Here is a 24,973-nt window from a genome sequence, read left to right on the forward strand (position 1 = left end):
ATAAAATGTAGTTAACAGTAAGATATAAAGTAAACATAACTTAAAACTAATGGTTATAATTTCTAATGTTTTTCAAGTCAATCGGTTTCCAAGATTTTATTTTATTTTTTTAAGTAAAATCAACTTGTCAAATGCACAGTGCATGTAACTGGCTAGTGTAGTTAACTCTAGGCTCCCCAGCGAGCACAAAAAAGGGCAGGATTCTTAATTACAAACAACATCAACAGAACCACGTGCTGAATACATGATATAATATGACATAAAACAGTGATAACTGCAGGGAAATTTGATTTTTGCCTCAGTGGAAAGTGTGGTGAAAACAAGGTGCAATATAAAAAAGATTTCTATGAGTACAATAGAATAACACATTTTAGAAACAGTAGATTATATACAGTGTGATACATTTGAAGTATACAAATGTGACATATTTATGGTTATCAGAAACATACAGTGCCAATATTTCCTTCTGGCAACTGGTCTCACAGAAATATTGCATTTGTAAGTTATTAAGATAATTACCAGTGCTAAATTAATATGTAACTAGAATCACCACATATTAGACTGTTAGTGTACTCTGATTGGAGTCTTATTTTAAATCTATCATGGATACATGGCTGTTAGTGAAGTGATTTTTACAGATCTATAAAAATTTCTCTATTGCTCTCTATCACTTGTCATTTTATTATAAACTCAGTACCTTTGTCCATGTTTGGCGCCTGTATTAATGATGATCATCTTTTTTCCAGTGGTCTAATTGGTCAGTGGTCGAATTGTTGACAAGTTTTGATCTGATCCTCTGACCTTAATAGAACATTAGCCCCAAAACATTGGTTACCATGGTGGTCTTATGCAGTGAACACTGAGCCAGCTTTGTACTGGTGGAATACTTCAGTTATGCCCAAAGATACCATAGCTAGCATGGCTACTGACTTGTTTCATGACACAGGCCACAGTAGTAGATAATGTCATACTGTATACAAGCCAACAGTCCACAGAGCATCGCATCACCTAGACAGATGATGACCACAACTACAGGCAATTTCACATCCTGCCATAGGGCTGTGTAACACTATGTGTACTCAGAACAAAAGGCCGCAGAGAGCAGCTTGATCCACTCCACCTTTCGACTGTCATTCCCTTTGAAGCTCCCCGTCACCCCCTCCCTTCTGATCTCTGAACCTGTCCTGCCCCTGTCCATGCCCCTGCCCAAAGCTGCTGCTCTCCTCCCTGTGCAGATGTGCTCAGGCCTCTGGGAGCTAGTGATTCCTCCAGATCAAAACTGATATGTTTTTATAGAAAAATGTGTGTGTGTGTGTGTGTGTGTGTGTGTTTGTGTTTGTGTTTGTGTGAGTGTTGTGCGCACCTGCTACTACTGCGCTGTGGGTATGCATGTATATGAAGGTGCTTGGGGAGCTAATCTTAGGGAGATTGAGCATGACAGGTCTTATAAGAAACAGCCACAGCAGGAGCCTGTAGGCCTTCGATAATGTAAGATTTATCAGAGGCAAGAAGCGAGCAGTGCGCTTGGGAGGATTATGAAAACAGCAGAGAGGAGCAGAGCAGGTGAGGGGGCATGTCTCCCTCCACAAGACTTATTTCATTCTCTTTCTTTCCCTCCTCTCACACATTCCCTCTCTCTCACTCCCACTGTTACTCGTTCTCCCTTTGTTGCTAATGTGTAGTATATCCCTCTCCACTCCTCATCTCATCTCTTATACTGGGTTTCTCTCATTCTAATTTTTAAGCTCTGCTGATTTAAAGGCAAACCCAGGCAGCGAGGTGGAGCTGAGGTTGGGTTGAAAGGAGACAGGGCAGATGCTGGGGGTGCTGGAGATATATTCATTGTGGGATAAGAGAGGCCTTACAAAAACTGGATGGGGACTGAAAGTCTCTCTCTCTCTCTCTCTCTCACACACAAACACACACACACACACACACACACACACACACACACACACATGGCTAGCACTGTCTATATGCATCCATTTTGTGAATGCTCTTTAACAGTATCATTCTTTTGTCTAGATTTTTATCTCTACTATGAAAAGTCGTGCTGCATTGGCTACCAGCAGTTCTTGAACACAGTGTAACCGTATAAACAGGCATCAGTCACCTGATTATTATACTACAAAAAAAGTCTTAGGAGAATATGTCCAACAATCCTCATCTCAGATTTGACTGAGACTGACACTGTGTCCCAACAGCATGCGAGCGTCCAACTATTACACCACCACAAACATGTTACATCTGACTCTGCTACATCATTTAAACAAACTACATGCCTATCAACTGATTGCTCAGAGAAATGAGACTGGAAACATAACCACTGAAAAGACGAGCGAGTACTTACTTCTTTAGGGGCCATACATATTCCATAGTTTTTGTGCACTCATTTCTATTCTTATCAATGAAGACGTGTGGCTCAGAAGCCATGCTGACGCTGTCACAACATGCACCCTGCACCCTGAGATGGACAGAGTTCTACTTTTGGAATGCAGCAGTGTGCACCACATGTCATGAGACTATGAACAACCAATCACAACCGGCAGATGCCTTTCCTTTCTTTTGCAAATATCAGTCTGTGATAAATGGAACAGACGATCATATAACCTGAGCATAACATCTCTCCCACGGACAATATTTCAGGCCCAATACACACTTAAGAAACACCTGGAAGGAAATCAGCTCTGCACTCAGAATTTCTGGTAAGAGGGCTATGACACAGTGCTGGTTAAGGATTGCTTAGCAACTTGAGATGCAACCTGCTTCCGTGCTAATGGAAGTTGACACAGAGTGGACATAAGAGTAGAACCTGGTGCCCAGCCCCTTATTATTCATATTTACAACATTACTATGGGTATATAAATCATTGCTGTAGCTAACATACTATATCATACTAATATCTCCACTTTGTAAAACAAACTAGCAAGCTCTGCTGAGGTCCCACACAACAATACCAGCCTGCTCTCATGCAAAGTAATCCCATGCTGCTGCTTTGCAATGGACTTCTGAGTCTATTTATTACTTATTATTATTATTTTGATATCCATCTGCGTCTGCTGTTTATGCTACAGGATGGCGCTACCGTGATGCCAACAAATGCACATGTTATATGACACAGCACATGGTTATGTGTAGACAAGATGGTACTGCTGGCACAGATGGTTAGGATTAGAAGAAAGAGGCACGTGGTAAGGTGTAGAAAAAACCCCATCACACTCAGACAAAAGCCAACACCAGACTCTCTCCTTCTCACCCAACCTTGTGCTCCTTATATTACATCAATACTGTCAGCATTTCGACCTGATGCTGTTCTGCTGCGGTTCATGTGGACACGGCATGCACTGTCCAGCTCGCCACCTATGTGTAATAACACCATGGCCGGTTCTGTCCAGCTGTGCGCTCACCTAACACTGTTCAGCAGCATTTCATGCATATGAAAAACATGCCTTTTGGCGTCGCACCAATCGTGTAAAAGCGGCACTTCTTTAGTTCAGAATAAGAATGGGCTGACAATATTTACCAGAAACATTCAGCTACCAGGTATCCCCTTACAGCCAGCTGCCACCTAATTTAAGTTTTTGTAAGGAAATAAGAAGTTATTGTATAAATAACTCCTCAGCCATTCCTCATCCATTGCAGTGCTTTAAATGAGAGCAACAGGACTATGTTGAGACAGGGCATCCAAAATGATGTTCAGCTCACAACGGTACACCACATCATGCTCCCTTGTACCACATCCAGTTAGGACCCAATGTAATCAAAAAATTATTGCAGTTTATCACTGATAAAGATTATTATTTGCAGGCCTAAACACTACCTCTACCTCCTGCCTTCCTCCCTCCATGTACGCTCCATTACCCCCCTCCCTTTAGGCTTTCCTCTGTAACACATAGTCAAACACATAGTATCGTACCCCCACAGCCTCTTATCTTTGCCCTCCGGAGCTACATTGGCTTCCTTTTACTTTTAGAGGAGAATAAACAAACCAGACAGGAAGAGAGGAATATAAATAAAGCGGTCTTGTGGCATCACAGAAAGAGGGATGGAGGAGTGGAATGAGAAAGGGGAGGGATGTTGAGGGAGGGGATTAGTTCCAAGCCAGTGCTGGTGAAAAGACTCTGAATAAGCCCCAGGAGACAGACAGAGAGATATAGGGGGAGATGGCAGTTAGGGGCACATAGAGTGTGGGGAGGAAGAGGGCAAGAATAAGATGGCATAGAAGGAGGGAGGTATGGGATGCCATCAGAGAAATGCACTAGCTCTATCCCAAGTGATGTCCTTTCTTTTATCTTCTTTTGCTATGTCCTTAGCTTCAGCCCCTTTCTTCTATGTATTTTCTTCCTTTAGTAACCTATATTTGCTTTTTTCCCTCTGTCTTTGTTTCCCTCCCCCATTGGATGTTTTCTTTTTTTTTCTTTGTGAATAATTTTATTTCCCCTTCCCTTCAGCTATCTACTACTGTTATCACTCTGCCCATTTCTTTTCTTATCTTTCTCGCCCTTTTTCCTTCTGTAGCTGTCTGGCGTAACTTTTATTACAATCCCTCCCCATCATCTGGAAGATAAAACACTTGTCCCCTTTTTCCCATGAATTGAAATGGGTAAAACAGAGTAAAACAAATCATTGCAATCACACACTCTCACCTTTACAACGTACATTTATAGGGAGACATCGATTGCATTTCATCCCATAGGCCTGTTCTTAGTGTGAGTGAGAGGAGGAAATGATTATAGATCTCTCCTCCGGACTCCAGTTAAAATCGACGACCCAGTGCCTTATGTGTCTCATGCATACTTATTGTGGTTAGTTGGCACTCTCTATCCATTATCAAACCTATTCAATCAAAGCCAGTATGCACAAGGTTTATGTCTGGTGGTTGGAGTTGAGGAAGGAGGAAACAATTAACAGAGTATTTATCAGAGTATTAAATTCCCCTTTGATTTGTACTGGTTCAAGAATCCATTTAGTTTAATGTCTGGGGAATAAGTCAAAATGTAATTGTGATCATGAATCTACTGCCTCACATAGAAAAACTTTCTTCAGAGCTGCCAAGCTGTTTTTACCTTTTAGGAGTTCCAAGCAGGTGGTAAATCCAGGACAACATATGTTCAAAAGTGGGGAAAATAAATGTAGAACTCTCAATTCAAAATACCAACAAGCGTGTTCACATATATACAGTAATTAAGTTAATTTTGTTTGGAACGTATTCACTCCACCCAGAACCACACCTAGAATAATTGGTTGTGGATGCATGATCCTTGACACATCCTTTATTATTTTAAAAGATGTGACGTGCATATTAGATTGCCTTAATTGACATACAGCAAACATGGGGTAGGTATCATTCCAGCATATGAAGTCAGTAGTTTGTGAGGGTCTGGGAAAAATGAAATACTGTGGCCATGTGTAGTTTGCTGTTTGATGTGTGTGTACTTTAGGGATACTTAAAGAGTAACTAACCCCCCTCACTGTTGGCTTGAATGCCTTGTCCCTGGAAGGTGAAAAAAGTCTCAAAAATGGGTAGGGCTGGGGGAGGGGGTAAGATACACCCAGTCACCCAAACATGCTGCCTCTTGAACCAAAACACCTCCCTGCCCCCTGCACACTCACAAAGAAGTCAGTTGGTGAGAGGGCAGTGATAGGGATAGGGCGGCAGCAGGGGGCTCAGTTGGTGATGAAAGCAGCTCCTGCCACCAGCATCAACAAATAGCAAAATTCAATTGTATTAGCAAGTTTCAACCTTTAGAGGGCAGTCATGATGCATATATATACACACACACAATATACCTACTTTACACTCAGAGGTAAACACTTGGATCTGAATCAGTCAACAATACTACTACAATAAACTACTGAATACCCATATATTTTGCTTTTCAACTGAAAAAAATGTGGATTGGCTGTTAAATTACTCTTTAAGGTGCAATGATGCACACGGAATTTAGAAATAGCTTTTGAAACAGGGGTCATTAGAAGCTGACGGATCAGATTTGCCCTCATAGCCCTCTAGCAAGTTTTTCACCCATACCTTGATTTTGTAGCGAACAGACCTGGTGCCTCATGTACAAAGACTTGCGTAGATTTCCTACTGAAACATGGCATACGCTTAAATCCAGAAAACATCGTACGCACAAAAAAACAAATACAGATGTATTAAACTGTGTGTATGCATGAATCCAAGCACATTTCCTTTGTACATCCCAATCAGCATGCAATTGAGCGCATGTGTAGGAACACCAGACTCCTCCTTCTCCACACCCCCATTTGAATATGCAGATTAATCTATATAGGCCCTGCACCTAGGATTCCCTTCTCTGCACCATAGGATAACACAAACATAAGCGATGAGTAAAACTGGGAAGTTTTTCAGAATGTGTGTTGAAGATGCTCTTTAAGGTATATTTTATGTGCAAAATGGATTTACAGTTTCCATTTGTTCATTTTACACACCACTTACATGGATCACACACTATTGTTGTAAATGCATGCAGCAGTGCGCAGGGGAAAAGGTGAGGCTGATCATGTAATTTCAAACTTTATGCACGTGTTTACTGACATAATTACTTTACACAGACAGACAGCAAACAGCAAGTCACTAACTTGAACCACTGAAAAGTAATTATGCTGTGAAGACAGGATGATATTCGGGGGCGCACATGCTCAATGCGTGTCAGAGGGATTAATATAAGAACAATTAAATGAATAAATTATTTACTCACCAAGAAGCCACCCATCGCACTGTGTCCGGCTTGTAGTCTGTTCCCAACCATTCTGTTCATTTGAATGAATGAATCATGCGTTGATCCAGGCCACCTTGCCACAATGTTCGCAAATTGCATTTGCGCATCACATATGATCTGTACATTGATCGAATGAAAATGCTGCCTGTTAACATAAATATTCACCCTGTGATGGTGCTTTTATAGCATTGTGTGTCCAGTCAATAGCTACGATTACATTATGAAAACTGGCTCTCACTGCAAATTGCACTTTAATTTAGTTGGCCTGTTCAACTGCATTGTATAAGAATTTGATATATGGGGCTGACATGCAGATAATTCTGTCCTACACAGCTGGCATGGCTCGGCTCAGGGTCGACTGGCACAGTCCCGATCGGTTGGCCAGCTCCCTCTGGAATGCCCCAGTCGCTAGGAAGCCCAGTATGGTCAGCACCTGTATGGGCACAGGCAGCGTATGGCTCCTCGCCGTGTCGTGCTCCAAGACCGGCTGCAGCTCCGCACACAGTTCCAAGAGGATTGCCACTGGAAACCTAAAGATGAGCCAGTCATCATTGTATGCCCATAAAATCCTCTCTAAATATGCGTTCTCTTCGCACTACGCCATTTGCAATATCTTCTACTAACGCTAAAGCTGCCATCGTGTTAACATTGTTTTCTGCACATTTTGCGCATTCTTTTATATCCACTCATCTAACTGATGACAGGTGGATGGGTTAAAAGTTCATCAGTATGTCTCGGATGTGCACATCACTAGAGGAGTAATTGGTTTGACATTATCAAAAGCAGTTGAAACGTGCATATGCCACCCATGACGTTGCCATGGAGCACTGCATATTTAATTTTACACTTGATACATCTGAACATGAGTGTGAAAAAGGGCATATGCCACGTTTCTTTGCGTATGCACCCTTTGTATATGAGGCCCCAGGAGAGTACATTATGGATGCAAACCACTGCTTTATCAGTATCATTGTCAGGGCACATTCACAGTATCTAACCCATACCCTAATCTGAGTTAAGGCCCAGACACACCAATTTGACATCAAGGAACTAGTATCGACAAAGGTCAATTGTAGCATCTGACTTATGCCACCTGTGTCCCGGCCAGAAAGTAGCATTTAAAAACATCACAAAGACACATCCAATGGCCAACAAGCATGTACATTATGTGGCTGTGTGAGATGAAGTAACTCACCATACCAACAGGAAGCAGTAGTATGTATTTGTCATTCAAAAAGGGAAACAGGAAAACCGACAAGATGAATTCAAAATTCTAGTTAGCCAGTGAGCACAACAATTTCTGACAAAGAGACCTATGGCAAAAAAATATAATCTTCTCTTATATAATAAGTTTATTTCCATTACAGTCCCTCTTGAGTACAGCTGTTAATTTGCTGTATTTTCATTTCTCCTCTTCTGCACAAAGCTGAACTTCCAGGGGCGGCTGTGACTTATTGGTAGAGTGGGGTCATCCTCTAATCAAAAGGTCAGCGGTTTGAACCCCCTGTCTCCTCCGGGCAACATGTCGAAGTATCCTCGGGCAAGATACTGAACCCCAAATTGCTCCCGATGCTGTGTCATCAGAGTGTGAGTGCTTGTGAATGATTACTGAGTAGCAGGTGGCACCTTGTATGGTAGCCTCAGCAACTAGTGTGTGAATGTGTGTCTGAATTGGTGAATGTGGCAATGTAGTGTGAAAGCACTTTGAGATAAGACTAGAAAAGCGCTATACAATTACAGTCCATTTACCATTTACCAGTCAGCGTGACTTCTTTCAGTGACAGGCTCCGCCAAATCCTATGTGGATTCAGCATGCTGAATTAGCCAAAACAGAAGCCACAAGGGCCGACTTATGCCAATGGTGCAGGTCACAGCGCTGAAGAAAGGGAGAAAAATGCTTAACATTGGCCTGACATTGGCTGACGGTCAACAGTCGGTCAACAGTCATAATTCCCTGGAGGGATACTGCCATGCTTGATAAATGCAGCCATTAATAGACTGTGTTTACACTAGCTACATTTGTCTGTCCAACATCTTGGAGAAGCTACTATATTGTGACAGTAAACATGTGCCTGTTTTCTCTTCTATAGTTATGGCAGAGTCTATGCAACAGCAGACCCATATCACCATACGATTGGTCCTGCAGCCACATACAGTGTGGGCACTATGGTGAGTCTGTTCCCTGTTTCTTAGCTGCTGACTGTCTGTGGTGTCATGATGAACTGGGGCTGGTGCAGCATCCTCACACTGTTGTCTTTGATAACACTGTATGACAAAGCATCTGGACACACGGATTTGCTTTACAGGAGACCCAGCAAAGGTCTACTGAAATGTTTAAATGAGCTGTTAAACTAGTTGAACTACTCTTAGCCAATGAATATCTCAAATCAAATAATTTGCTGATGCTTTATGAATAATCATGGAAGATCTTTAACAAAAGAGCCTGTTTCCTTTGAGTTGTGTTCCTCCCCATTTTAATGTTTAATGTGAATCTTTGCCACTTCAGTAAATGAAAAAGGGACATTGCCTTATTCTCAAACTCCCCATTCAATTTCATTGGCCAAAAGCTACTTGCTTGAAATCCAATCGAGACTGAGAATTCCCCGACAGAAAACAGTCTCTTCAAATTTTGCAAGGGGAGATAGTCAAATGGTTAATGTTTGTTTTTAGCTAGCTTTGCAGCTAACATCAAAGATGAAAAATATATATATATTTCCAAAGAAACAGAGCACCCCAGAAGATGGGGGAGAAACTGAAAGTACAATTTGTTTTCTTTTGTGGGTGTATGTAAGGATTTCCTCCAAAGATTAACGACCATCTAGTAAATGCTTCGACGTGCAAGAGAGTAGGAGAGAAAGATATACCACAAAAAGAAAGAAAATAGAAGGAGAGCTTGAATTAAACTTTTTGGTGCAAAACCAGCTGCAGCTAGAGCTGCTACTTAGTACAGCATCTTGGACAGATGAGATGAGGTTTGAGTGCTGATGTGCTTGTGGTGATGGAAATCAAAAGCCCTCCCACCTCCACCATGTAACCCCCAAACACCCCCCTTCCTCCCCTAGTGCAGCTGCTAGCTAAAAGCCTTCATTAATTATGACATTTTTTCCTCTTCATTTACTTAATTAAAACAGTGGCCTCTGTTTTACTCTGTATTACTCTAAACATTCTTCTCTTTTGTCTTCAAATTATTCCTCCCTTTTTCCCATCCTCCCATATCCTAACCACTCACTACTAATGTTCAGTCATGATTTTCAATAATACAAAAAATGCTCAATTAATCTCAAACTTTATTATGCCTTACATTCTGAGCCGTAGCCCCCCAAAAAAACTAATAAGACTAAACTTGCCAGATCTTGGCAATGTTGATGCAGCTGATAGGCTTGGATAAGTAAGTTATTGTACCTACAGTTTCTGGCATTGATTGTGATTTAAGTCCAAATGCATTCACATATCTTGCCTTGTGTGGTTCTTTTCTGTATTTCCACTTTCTACATAAAAAGAAAAAAATATGGCTGAATTTTGATTCGTACTCCTTTCAGTTCCTGTGAGTTTAGGCCAAACTCCTCTGTGTGGTGATTAGGACATACATTCTGGAGGAATGGCCTCAAGAGGTTGGCCGACTCTTGTGGAACATTATCAGACATGTGGATGCAGGTTTTGTGGGCAGGGCTGGCTTACCAAGTCTCTGAGTTGGTTTGGGTGTGATGCTACATGTACCAGTGGGCCAACAGGCCTTGATGATATGAAGAAGGTGCCTGTATGTTTGTTTCACATAGAGTAGTGCTAACCTCTATTTGAACCTGCCAAGCATCTTTTCCATCAGTTGCTGCCTGCGTAATGCACCCCAATCTGTGACTGAAGTCGGCAGTCAAGTTGGATAATGTAGGGGCTAGGTTTCAAGAGGGAAGAAGAATGTGTAGATTAAAAAGGATTATCTCTGCTGCTGTATCAGTCCTCCTTCTTTGTTTTAACAAAGTCATTTGTAAGAGCCAGGGGGATTTGGTGGCATCTAGTGGTTAGAATTGCAGAATACAACAAACTGAAAATTCTCCACATCGGACTTCCTTCAGTGTTCATTTTTCAGGAGGTTTTTACCAGGAGCACAAGTCTCCTCCCCTCCAGGACCAGGTGATCAAAATCAGAAAAATGCAGATTTAACAGTTTCATATTACGAATTGATGTTTCTCCTAAGCACCTGCTTAACTTTTTACTCTTATAACTTAAGATCAAGATGATCAGCAGGTTTTTACCATGAGCCAAATTATTTGCAGCAGAGTCTTCGTCTTCTAATTTATAATTAAACATTCACTGTAAAATCTGACATGTTGATCTTACTTAAAAAATCTAGGAAACCAATTGCCTTTAAAAAGGTTAGTATATAAAACTAATAATCTCAAGTTATGTTTAGTTTAACAAAATTTTAAGTTCAGTTTAAATTTGTTGTATTTACATAAGAATGTGAAGTTGTTGCAACCTAAAAATAACAAGTGAAAGTACTTTGTCATGATCGAGTCAGAAAGTTGCTAACACTTAGAAAGAACAAAGAATTTTACTGATGATGAAGTTAGGAGATCTGCAAGTTATGTTTTCTTAACATATTTAAAGATAAATAAATATGTTTGACTAGTTTGCAACCAGCAGAATACAAATAAGGCATGGTAAACTACATTTTCTGACCCTTTTCTAGGAAATCCGTTTTCTAGGAAATCATGTTATCAAATTTATAGTGTACCGGGTGATTTCAACAACTGTAAACACAGAATGAAGCTGTTTCACGTTTTAAACAATAAATGTTTTTCTGACACTGCTGATCACTGAGGGGCTGCTCACCATGGTGGCCTAGGTAATGTCCTTATGTACTCATACCTTATCTGGTATGGTGAAAAATGTCTTCAAGTATCAAAACATAAAACTTATCTTACTTATAAATCCATGCTCATGTACATGCAACAAACACACAATCACATTATTTCACCTCACACTTCCTAACTTCCTTGTGCACAAAATCCTTCTCAGTTACACAAAAGTGGAAAAAGGGAGGAACGTTTTTTATTGGATGAAAGAGAAAAGTTAATTTTAACAGCAATATTACAAAGGTTCTACAATGAATACTGATTGGACCTTTTTCATCTTTGATGTTGCAGGCTAGCCTTTACAGAGGAGGGTGCAGTCGCTTCACTCCCTACTAGAAAAGAGAGAGACACGCCCCATTTCCTTCCCGCAAAACAGACACAAAATTACATGAAATGACTAAATAACAATCTTCACCCTCTTCATGGAAAACTATAAACTAAATGCTTCCAGGTTTCAATTGTGACCCTGAAACACAAGAATCACTCTCAAGTTGCTTCCCTATTGACAGAGTGTTGGCATTGTCAGTCATCAATGTAATGTACTTATTTTGGAAAAGGACATTTTGTTACACCCTGTTGACTTGAATGTATTTGCATTGATATGTCTGTAGTGGAAAAAACAACTGCTAGAGGTGGGCAAAGAGCTGAAATGGAAAACTTTTACTCTCCCTCCTTCTCACTTGTCACTCCTTTCCTCTTGAAGTTATTGGTCTGCAACTCAGCTCCTTAGGGGCGGCCTTTTGCTCTTGTTTTATTTCCATCAAGTAATTTCTCTACCTTTATTGTTTCAATTAGTCATTTCCTCTACATACATTGAGAGTACTAATGTTCAGCAATTCCAGTTTGAGCAACAAATTTCAGATTTGATTCATTAAGTAAATGGTGGAGCCATTCCACCCCTTAGAGAACTGGTTTCATTCTAAGTGAGCCAATAACTGGAGCTGAGTTTCCGACTGACTTAATGGGACTCCAAGCTGTTCAGCCCAAAGGAGGTGAAACTGCAACAGAATTGCTAGCAGGAAGTGATGCATTATGAAACCCTGAAGTTGAGAGGAAGAGTTTGATGCATTACTGAATCTGAATGCAAGAGGAAATGATATATAGCAGGGTCTGAAGCAAGAGCTATGACAGCCATTGCAAAATAAGCAGAAGTGTGTTAGAGCCCATTGATCGCCGGCATTGTGCAAGGCAGCAGGTATCCCATTACTGCTGAATGGCTTTAAAGGAGAAAACTACATTATTTCCACAAAACGTTTCTCACTGTTTCATAACTGGTTATGGCTTGCACATACTAAGCAATAATCCCACCTTTGCTCTACATGCATATTGAGGAATGCTGACAAACATTTTTGACTTCTAGTGAACAGATATGAGAGTGTGATTTTCTTGAGTTTTGATTTTTATATTTAACTAACACACCTTAATACCATATTTGTGTAATTGTTTGACTTTGACCTTTAAAGTTCAAATACACCACTGACTGAACCAATGTTAGACCAGCAGCTCTCATGTTCAGACAGCTAAATGTACTTTTTTTATTAATGGAGTTTGGTGGCTTTGACCAGAGCATAGATGGGGAATCGAAGTCCTTAACGTCTACCCCATCAAAACGGTCTGTCTGATCAAAAGATAAAGCAATGAGAGAACTCTCAATATAGCCAACACCTAAACTGATACTGATTTTTTGGAGGGGTGGGCCTTTGTTAGGTGGCTAAAATAACTTTTTGTTGCTGACTCCTATCAACAGCAGTACATTGCTTCGCCTTTGTGTGGGACCTCAGTCTGCTTCTCCAACCTGAGGCGTGCTGACCAACATCTACTGTATTTAATACTGTAGATGTACTTACTCTATACAACCACACTGTTTCCCCAGGGGACAGAAAAAAAACATCAAAATATGCTAAAGGATACAGCAACAACATGCCTCTTAGCCATATCAATCATCTACTGTCACACTCGCAGACAGAGAGCAACATATGGTCAATTTTTCGTCATGTTTGGATCCACCTGATGAATATTCACACCCCACTGATGATCAGACTGAATTGTATTTTGTTTCACCATATTCAGCTTGACATCATGTTCACTAAAGCTCTAACCAATCAGTAGTGATTGAAGTATTTGTCCCGTAGACTTGATTTTCCATGGACATGAAGCTGTGATAGCAGTGGCTCTGAGCAGTTAAATTTCTTTCATGTTAATCAAATGTCTTTTTGTTAGGTCTGTAAGTTGACTTGCAATAGCATGTACACCACACACCTTTGGTGTCTTCACCACCATCTGTCACCATTTTGTCATAGACCAAGATATGTAGGAAGCTGATGTGCATATTCACAATCTTGTCTGGAAAGCTCTGTTTGGATTGATTACAATGTCAATTAGTGCAACATCTCATTTTGCTTGCAAATATGTGATTCACAGGTCTGGAACCAGAGTAATACTTCAGGAACTTCTGAGACAAATATATATGGCTCTTTAGCTGCTAAGCGTTTCACTTTCTTCTCCTGCCTGCAGGCTGATACATTCAGTTACAACTGAATGTATCAGTCTGACATTTGGTATTAGGTAGGAAGTGGGTTTACTTGGGCTTTTTTGCATGAAATGGTTTTCCACCGTTAATTGACACTCACCCACACAGTAAATGGTCCTTACACCCCAAACAAGGATACAATGGCACAAAGCTCCATGACGCATGTTGGCTGATAGTCCTCTATAGCCCCTTTCACACATGCACTGCAAACCTAAAACTATCTAAATATTATCCAGAGCACATGTATGTGACAATGCCAATGTCTGAATCCAAATGGACTGGACATTAAATGGAATTTATCCTGCTAGCCCCTTAGTGAAAAAGCCTGTGTAATGTCCTGAAACGGAAAACTGAAAACACCCACCCAGATGATCAGATCAGAGTCCTTTAGTTCACACTCTTTTGTATCACCCTGAGTCTGGAATAGTTTTTCAGTCTGTTTTCTTCTCATTCTCCAATGGCAGTTCCCATTGTTTAAAAAAAAAATACAGTTACATAACATTACATCACCATTTCCATTACCTACCAACATTTCTCTCCAGCTCACTGTCATTTGCAAAGACTAAGTCAAAATCAGATACAACATTCAGAGGAGAGTAAAGAGATATCTGTCTATTCATGTAATCCGCCTTAGAAATTTAGAATGTCATTACAACAGGCAGACAACAGCTTGATATGCTGTCTATGACATATAAACACCAACACGCTCTCATTCGGGACTCGTCAAATAGCGTTATCAGAGCTTTCAGTGCATGAGTGTGACGCCAAAAGCCACCTTGAGCATCCACATGCAATGCCCACGGACACATCAGATGATAACATGGTCACACAGAACCGGTTGTGTTGTTATCATACGGTGGCAGACAGCTGTATGGCAGTAGCCATGTACATGCAACACGCACTTGACAACGCGGCCAGACAAAACCTTTTGCGTGCGCCTGAAATGCTGAACGACAGCATCAGGTGGTTATTTTGTGGTTTCGCTGCTGGTAACCACATAATATAAGGAGTGTGCATGGATTCCACAAACAAATTACTTTTTTGCTGGAGTTTGGAGTTTGCTTCCGTGTGGATGTGTGTGTCTTTTTCCTACACCTTACCATGTGTCTTTTAGCCTAAACCTAACCATCTGTGACTTTGTTGCCTAATCCCAACCATCATGACAGTCAACGCTGTTGTGTAAACATAGGGACTGTGCTGCTTCATCCCACTACGTGCATTTGTTGACATCACCGTAACAGCATCTCAGAATGTAAACAGCTGACGCACAAGAATACCTAAAACATCATAGGTTGACGCGGAAGGTCCCAACAGAGTGGCACTATGTGACGAGTTCAGAGTGAGAACGTGTTGAAAAAAAACACAGGAAGAAAGGGAGTTGATTTTCAACATGTCAGTTTACTGGTAGGAAATCTGGGGATTAGGGCGTATTATTGGACACTATAACCAGTGTTGGGGTAACGCTTTGCAAAAGTAACGTGTTACAGTTATATATTACTTTTTAGCAGTAATGAGTGATTTAAAATGTTACCAACAGGATTGATGGTAATATTATTACATTAATACTACATACATTTATACATTTATTACCATACCAACTCACCACTCATTGATATGGTGTAAATATAGTATTCTTTGTGAACTGAGTTTGCTGTAAATACTGTATTGTGTGCTTTGTGTGAGGATGTAGTGAGAATTTAGTGTGCTCCTGTGGATTGAGTCTGCTGCTGGCTGTAATTAAGTTCTGTGTTTAAACTCTATTGACTGTTTTACAATATTATGAATTATTATGTAAAGCAGGTCATTAAGTCAGATTAGTTGTAGATTATTATATTAATTCAACTTGGAATTTATGCTCTCTGCACATATAAACATAGGGAGGAGAACCTTGGAAAATTAGTTTTATTGTTATAAAACTAAAAGTCAAACAAAAACAATAATTTATATTCTACATATTTTTTATATTATATATATAAATATATTTTTATTTATTTATTTATTTATTTTAACTGATTGATTGATCAACAGACGTGCGTCAGTTTGAATCTGGTGTATCAAACTGGGCCCACTTGACAGCACATTCCTGTGCTGCTTTTAGTTGCCAGTTCATCCCTGCACCCAAGCATTCAGTTACACACCAATATCACTTGCTGTCTCCCTGTCTCACATACACACACAGAGTCTCCCACCAGTAAATAGCATTGTGACTGCTGTGTCTGATGGGATCATAAAGAGGGGAGTCAGTAACACAGGAAGAAAGGGAAGTGTGAAGAGAAGCAGCAACCGAGGCAATTTACCCCACAGATTAGAGATAAGTAAGTTCAGTCAATAAGCACTGATCTCATTTGAAGATATACCAGACTGACTAGACTCACATACTCACACACACACACACACACTAGTTGGTCTTTTGCTATCACCGTTGTCTGTCTGCAGACTGTCTTTTCTCTACATTCTTGCTGTTTTTGAACCAGGAAACGACCGTTGTTACAGTAAATATGGATTGAACAAATCTCTGGCTCCTGTCTTACCACAAGTCTTTTTTTAATTTTTTGGCTCATGTCTTACAACAAGTCTTTTTTAATTTTTTTTATTTACATAAGTGTGGCCTTAATGCCCTTTTAAGATGAGCCCCTGCACTCTGTTCAACTTTGTCACCTTTAGTTTCCCCTTATTGCTCAGTCAGACTTCTGCAAATTACTGCCCATGCTACATTGGTGCCAGCGCTAGCTAAGGCCGTTATATTTTCGGGTTGTCCATCTGTCTATCCATCTATATGTCATCCATTCAGCCCATTCTGGTGAACGCATTATCTCAAGAATCCCTAAAGAGATTTTCTCTTAAAATTTGACTGAAAAATTTTTTGAAATGAACTGTTTAGATTTTGGTGGTAATAGATCAAAATTTCAAGGTCCCTGTGACCTGGTCTGTCTCATTTTTGAGCGGGATATCTCAAGCACCTTGAGGGTTTTTTTTTTGTTTGTTTGTTTGTTTTTCAAATTGGCATACAATTGTCCATTTGAATTTAAGGATTAACTGATTAGATTTTGGTGTTCAAAGGTGAAGGTCACTGTGACCTTATCAGTCTTATTGTTGTGAATGCAATTTCTCAAGAGCAACTTGAGATATATATTTTTTTTTTTTAAAATTTGGGAAAAACATTTGAATGGACCCAGGATAAACAGATTAGATTTTGGTGGTCAAAGATCAAGGTCAGATGACCTTGCATTTGTCACATTCTTGTGAAAGCTTTATCTGAGGAAATTTATTCAAATTTGACACAAACAATCACTTGGAATAACAATTAGCTGATAAGAATGTTGTTTTCAAAGGTCAAGGTCACTGTGGCCTTCATCAATCTCATTCTTGTGAACGCAATATCTAAAGATGGCCTTGAGGGAGTTTCCTCAAATTTGGCACAAACATCCACACTGGTCAAGGGTCAAAGGTCAAAGCCATGGTGACCTCATAAAAATGCTTTTGGCCATAACTCAAGAATTTATCTACTCAAATTTCACACAAATGTCTAATAGGATATGATGATGAGTTCTGACATTTCATATCCAAGAGGTCAAAGGTCAACTATGACATCATAATGGCCATAACTCAACATCATCATAAGTCAGGAACAGAGGGGGAGACATTTGGTCAGATACTGAATTGGTGACACCAATGTTGGGTTCCCACTTTCAAACTGCTGATTGTAGAGATCCTCTGTGCTGCCAAGTTAAAGATGTGTGTGAAGCATCCATGTTTTCACTGACATGGATGTAAACTGTAAGTGCAACTTGACTGGTGTGTGGAGGCATAAAATCGTGTGGCAGTATATTATTATTTTCACATTTTCCACAACACCTAAGAGGTTTTTCTTGTTTTCAACATCTCCCATTTGCAGACCAGAACCAACAATGTAGTGATCCTGTTAAATTCCTGATGTATCTTCTTTCTCTTTGCAGTATAGCTCTTTTGTTGTCCAAGAACTTATAAAATCGGTGAGACACAGTGTTCCACTGGTTGGTATATTCTGTCATTAACACAGACAAACAGACTCCAGCTTATTTTGACTCAATTCCACATTCACTCTCTTGCTGCCCAAAACACACAAATAGTTCCCATTAAATGCTTTATTTTCTCCTTATTGAGTAACACTTGAGTGTTTTGTTATGAAACTCTATATTTTTGAGTCAGTTTGACAAATAAACATTTTTAAGGAGGAATCAATGGGAGTGCTGGGAAGTATTTTAGTTGGACTTTTTAGCATAGTCATTTAAATAACATGATAAGGGCTTTAAGCTCTTGCCTTCTTGTCTAATCTTTATTATTTCAGTTTCGTGTCGTGTATGTTGCATACTCCTGTATTAATGTTGGAGGAATGGAGGGTAATTTGGTTTCAAACAGCTACATTATTTTCATGTTCTCGTAGAAGCAGGTTGATCCAGCCATGGATTTGTTGAAAGTTTATATATACATATACTGTGTGTAAATATATATGTGCGCTCTTACATGCCTATGAAAAATAAAGTGGATTGTACTTTTAGTGGTGATGGGATACCAACTGCATTTCATTATGATTAATGTAAATAAAACAATTTGTGTATTTCTTTTATCAATAGCTCTTCCATGCACTTTACACGTTTCAAATGTATGTTTGTCTTAAAGTTGTGAAAGTCATATGCCAGTATTTGTGTATCATAGAAAGAAGTGTAGTGTAGTATTCATTAGTCTATTATTTAGAGTCATATTAGGTTCTTATAGTACAGAAGAAAAAAATATATATGAAAAGAGAGAAAATTCTATGTTCTTCCTTTTGCATAGTTATATACCAATGGTTAGGGTTAGACAATGGCAACATTTTATATTACAAGAAAAGGCTTCAACTCTAAGTGTTTTTGTTGACATCAAATATGAGGTCTTTCTATGTATCTGTGGTAAGGTGTGTCTATAGCAATGTTTCCCAAATAACCTCTACATCTCCCAGCTCTCGAGCAAGACACTATCTTTATCTCCTGCCCCTCTGTTTGTTTGCTTGTCTCAGTTGGGAAAATGGAGAGCACAAGTTTAAATGACTGTCAGTCTGATTCTCGGTTTTATGAAATCACTAAACCCCCCAGCCTGTGCTGACAGATGAAGTAGTCAGACCAAAAAAAAAAAAAAAACAGTATCTGACAAACAACAGTAGTGGAGTGAATGTCACTGAAAAACATGTTGTTTTTTTCCCTCCATCCCCTAGAAAAAAAGTTAAAAACCTTCTAAAATTTGATTCTTTTAATTAAATTCAAATTCTTCATATATCTTCTTACATCTCCCCATACTTTTGAACTGGATGTAAATTATCCTTTTATGTAGGATAATTAGCTCCTGTTTTTATGTTCCACAGAGCAGGAACCCATGGCTCCCCTCCCTAGTGTAATTTAATGACCCACTCATTTGGGGGGATGCACAGAGTGTTCAGCTGTGAGTTTTAAGGCAGCTACCATAATCTAGTTCTTTGGTGACTGACATGATGAAAGTTCCTGTCTGGCATAGCTGCATAGGCATTCGATTGGGGCAGTCATTTGTATGAGAGCACCATGTGTCTAAACACCAAATTGTTTTCGCTACTTTTTCTTTCTCCCCCACCCTTTTTTTTCTTATGACACTGATAGACAAGGGTGTGGACAGTATTACCAAAAAATGTACCTATGCAAGGACTTCAGTGTGAGCAATCAGTCCAAAAAATTCTCACTCCCAACTCATCAAATACCAAGGCTAGGTCAGTGGCCCTATATGTAGAGTATATATACTGTATATGTAGCCCTCTTAGAGAGGCAGTGTGTCAATTTACACTTGTTACAGGCAATGTCTTTTCAAAATTAACTTATGTTTTCATAGGAAATGTACAGTTACATATGTCACGTGACATACATAACTAGGATATGGTATGCTACACACATACTCGCACATTTCATTGTTATTAAAAAACTCTATTAGCTTTTGGATTTACATGGACATGCACAGCAGACTCCAGGGTGATTTACCAACATGCGCTCCCACTTACTTTATTTGGGACTTTGTTGCCCTTTATACTAAAGCTGGGTATCTGCCAGCCTTGTCACTTCACCTTAGTTCAGATTGGTACGCATGTTTTGCGTTTCCATCAGTGATAAGTTTGTGATTGGCAACACTTTGGGAACTATCCCCATTTTTCATCACGTTTATCCAGCCTCTAACAGCAGTTGTAGACCTGAGGGGGAAAAAATTATTCACTGCAGCAACATCTTTATTTAAGATAGATGTTTTGGTTTTTTGCATGACAGTTATGCGATAAAAGGGAGAGAGAGAGAACGAAATGCAGCACAGGGCTCAGATATCCAGCTGCAGCGAGACTAGTCCCTTTGTACATGCGGGCGGGTTATACATACATACATATATATAATAATTTATAATATATATATATATATAAATATAAATATCTAAATAATAAAATATATATATATATATACACACTATTTTATTTTATATAGTAGTATACATGTTCAGTGTTGATTGCATCTTTGCGATCCACTGAGTGCACAGTCAGTTTGGATTGTAAATGACCATGGTTCCAGTAGAGAGGCACAAAGACTTCCCTCTGTGGGACTGTGGGTGACAGAGCCTGAATCAAAAGACTTATGAACAGAGTGAGCTTCTACTATCAAAGGAGTCACAGGGGAGCCAATTTAAAGGCCACATATTTTTCATACAGCCATAGTAGGAGTTATCACAGCCATGTTCTGAGCGGAAGCAGAGTTGAGGTGCATATGTGAGAAGAACAGTGTCAGCAATGCTCAGCCACACCTCTCATGTCAGTTGACCTAACACTCTTCTTACCCCTTTTGATAGCTTTTAAACATATGTGCTCTCCTTTTCTTTTGAAGTTATGGATTTCTTTGTCAAGTGACTTTTAGAGATGCAAGTATTACATAATTGTTAAATTAATTAATTACATTACAAAATGCTATGTAGTTCTTGTTAAAACACACGTTGTGTGTTTTTTTTGTTTGTTTTTTTTGTATATGATCTGATAATGTATGTTGTTATTTGATAAGTAGTTTAATCTAAGAATCTGCAAAATCTTTGAAAACATTCTATGTTAAGTATTCCTTTGTACATTTGATTTTCTCATTTTCTCTGATATGCTCACATGTTAATATATGATGAATATGTACTAGGCTGCATATACTGTATATGCTGGGCATAAAAGAATCTTCCTGTTGGCCCAGCATCAGTGAATGCAGCCCTGGTTTATTTTGTTTCATTAATTCTATTAAGCAAACATATATATTATATTTAACTGTTTATCCTCAAATACCAATATACTTTGTCCTCAAAGATGCACCTGTCAGGTGTTTGCTTGTCTGTTCTTTTCAAGGCTCTTTTCACCTGCTCACTCTGTGGGGGGGCTCCAGGTGATCAGCCTTTGGTGTCTGAACCATGACTGTTAAGCTGGCCTCGTCTTTCACCTCCAGAGCTCATTCTCTCTGTCACTCTTTCTTTGAGGAGTTTGAGCAGAAGTGTAGTTTTAGATGTCATGTACACACACACTATTAAAAATAAAGGTGCTAACTAGAACAATATAGGGTTCTACAACTTGTTCCCATTGGTTTCCCTTAGAACCTTTAGTTAAGGATCCAATTGGAACACTTTCAGAGGGATTTATCTAGAACCCAACATAAAGGGTAATACCTTGAACCATCTGGGAAAGGTTCCACCCAGAACATTGAATGATGAGAGACTCTACAGACAACACTTCCGTGGTGCAATGGTTCCACTCAGCACCCTCTCTTGGAGTTCTATCCAGACCCTTTCCACCTTCTAACAGTGCTAACAAGAACCCACTGAGGTGACTCTGACAAGAACCCTTTAATATTTCAAGGTTTTCATCTAAATGGACCTGCACTTGTATCACACTTTTCAAATATTTTTCTACTTCTCAAAGCTCTTACACACTACGAGTCACATTCACCCATTCACAAACACATTCACACACTCATGGCCGAGGCTACTGTACAAGGTGCCACCTGCCACTCAGTTTTCATCCATTCACATACACTCACACTCTGGTGGAACAGCCGTTAGGAGCAGTTTGAGGTTCAGTATCTTGCCCAAGGATACTTGGACATGTTGACTGGAGGACTGGGAGTCAAACTGCCAACCTTCCAATTAGAGGATGACCCGCTCTACCTCTGAGTCACAAACAGCCCTAAACCATCTAGAAACCTCTTGCGGTTCTATCAAATACCCTTTTATTTTCCAAGGCTTTCATCGAAAACCCACCCAGGGGACTCTAGCGGGAACCAAGGGGCTTTTATCAAGTACCCTTTTATATTCCACAGATTTCATCCAGAACCCAACCATGTGGGATCTAAAAATAGTAACTGATTACATTACCGATGGATCTCTTTCCCACTAACCATGGTTTTCATTGGTTCTCATTGGAGAAGTCTTAAAAAGAAGAACCCTTTCTTTAAAGAGGAGTTCTGTAGATGCAAATGGCTATGGGTAGAACCTCAGCCCTTTAGGATGAACCCTTTTGGAATGTTTATTTCTGTTCACACTACAGACTATGTACAGGCAGATGGAGGAAAGCGAGGGGAGGTCTGGGGTAGTCTTTGTGGAGTTAGAGGGGATGGCGCAGTGGAAGTTGCAGTGGAAGATGGGGTAAGTGGTTATGGGGGGAGGGTGTGCCCATTAACTTCTGTGGAAGGTGTTTTCCCAAAGTGATTAATACATTTGTCACTTCAGCTCTCAGCTGGGCTCTCTCTGCATCCTCTGATGAATGTGAGTGTGTACCTCGGTCCCAAACCTCCTCCGTCTGTGCTCAGCCCCCACTGCTCTCTGCTTTCCTCCCCCATCTCAACCTCCCACCTTCACTCTGTGAGGCTACATTTCTGCAGCAGCCCTACTGTAGAAATGCATCTAGAAGGGAGCGGGCCTGTTAAACTGAGACAAGAGGACGCTTTTATTGGCTGTGATTTGCATCTCAGCAGTGCAGCTGCACAGGTTCTGTCTGTCCTTCTCTCTGTCTCTCTTCAGAGGGGCAGGGCCGAGCAACTACAAAGTAATTCTGAAATTAAAGTCAGCCTCCTCTGTTCTCGCCTCAGAAGATCCAACCACCCCCCAGCGCACTCATTCACACATACCTCCCTTCCTTCACCTTAACAACTCACCTCACAGAATTAAAGAGGTTCTGTCAAGAGAGCCTCCCAGGACACAGACAGACGTACTCTCTCTTTCACTCCTCTCCCCCTCTTCTCTCCTCCAACTGCTGCTGGAGTCTGATGTACTTTGCTGCTTGTTCCCTCACTTTGGAAGAATCTGGATTGTCTAGTACAGAAACAAAAACTGCAGTGCTCACTTGATCCCGCTACGCCTCGGAGATGGTCAACAGTAATGTTTGAAGTGAGGGTTTGACACACACTAGGGTTTCAAGGCTGATACTGTTGCTTTGGGAATGGATTTAAAATTGGAGTTATTTTCTGCTTATATGTGTATTTTCAGTGCAAACCCCTGTTGTGCAAATTTGGTTAAAAACACATTTGCTTTTTTAAAATTCTATTAATTTGAATTTTTGAAGAGTACTAACTTTGGGAAGACACCAAACATAACAGGCTAAAATGTTATCTTCATTTGATGTTTTGGTACAGACATATAACATATGAAAAATTGTTTAAATATCTGACTTTGTCACCTGACCATCCTCAAATACATCCATCTGCAGTGAGTCTAAAAAAAAGTGATTCTCTGGACCTAGACAGCCTCACTCAGCACACTAATGACATTTTTAAATTCCACCTGTACATCTTATAGCAAGTAAAACTAGTGTCTTTATTTTCCAATTAGTTGCTGCCTGTCACTGTACACTCTTAGGAATTAAGGTGCTAACAAGAACCATATAGGGCCCTTAGGCTTGTTCCAACATTTTTCACAAGTTAAAAGATCAAAAAGCCTCACAAAAGGGCTTATCTAACTCAAATTTTGTTGATAAATTTGTTAAAATGTGTGCTAGTGAGCCCTTGTGCCTTTTCCAGAATAATCCACCCACTTGACAAATAAAAGGGCACTCTGAAAAGTGCAGTTCTATCTCACTGAGTGAGGCAGGTGGTGGTCACACAAGATGCAGACGGATTCTTCAGATTGTCAAAATATGCATTTCTGTAGCACAAGTCATGTGAAAGGTATTATCAGGATCAAACTGTACTTTTTAGAGTGGCCTTTTATTGTGACCATCCCAAGGCACACCTGTGTAGTAATGATGCTGTTCAATCAGCATCTTGATATGTCATACCTGTCAGGTCCTCCTGAAGAGGAGAGGAGATCAGTAACAGGGATTTTGTCAAATGTTAAAGTAGAATCAGCTTCTTGTGTGCATAGAAAATGTCTTTGATCTTACATACGTTGCGTTAATATTTTTGTTCAGGGTTTTCTATTGTAAATTTCCCTTTTCGTGAAAACATTTTTCTACTAAGTGATTTCTATACAAACAAACAATATAAACAAAAAAAACACTTTACAAACAGAGCACCGATACTTGCAGATGCATTAATACATTTGAAAAACATTGTTGCCTGTAGAAATTGTTCACGTACAGAAGAACAAAACTTTTTTTTTTTTTTTTTTAAATACATGTAAACATGGTAGTCCAACTGAAATCATATTCAGTCCAATTTCTCAAAGTCGGACTATGACACCTAGAAAATGTGGTTGGGGGTCAATTTACTGTTTCATGTATACACCTCGATCGGACCTCAACTGATCAAGGCATTCTGCACATGCTCCCTCGTCCCAATGGCTTTGACCCAGAAGTTGAAGAGCACGAATTTGTAGAA

General features: G+C 39.8%; 1 protein-coding gene across 1 annotated transcript in view; it reads left to right on the forward strand.

Moving 5' to 3' along the window:
* LOC121958428 (RNA binding protein fox-1 homolog 3-like) overlaps nt 1–24,973 on the forward strand; it is a 518,131-nt gene that overhangs the window by 491,447 nt on the left and 1,711 nt on the right. Inside the window, exon 12 of the mRNA XM_042507330.1 lies at nt 8,834–8,912. Coding sequence (XP_042363264.1) covers nt 8,834–8,912 — 79 coding nt within the window. The remainder of the gene's footprint in view (nt 1–8,833; nt 8,913–24,973) is intronic.

Source organism: Plectropomus leopardus, chromosome 19 (assembly GCF_008729295.1).
Source record: "Plectropomus leopardus isolate mb chromosome 19, YSFRI_Pleo_2.0, whole genome shotgun sequence".
In the NCBI taxonomy this organism is placed as follows: domain Eukaryota; kingdom Metazoa; phylum Chordata; class Actinopteri; order Perciformes; family Serranidae; genus Plectropomus; species Plectropomus leopardus.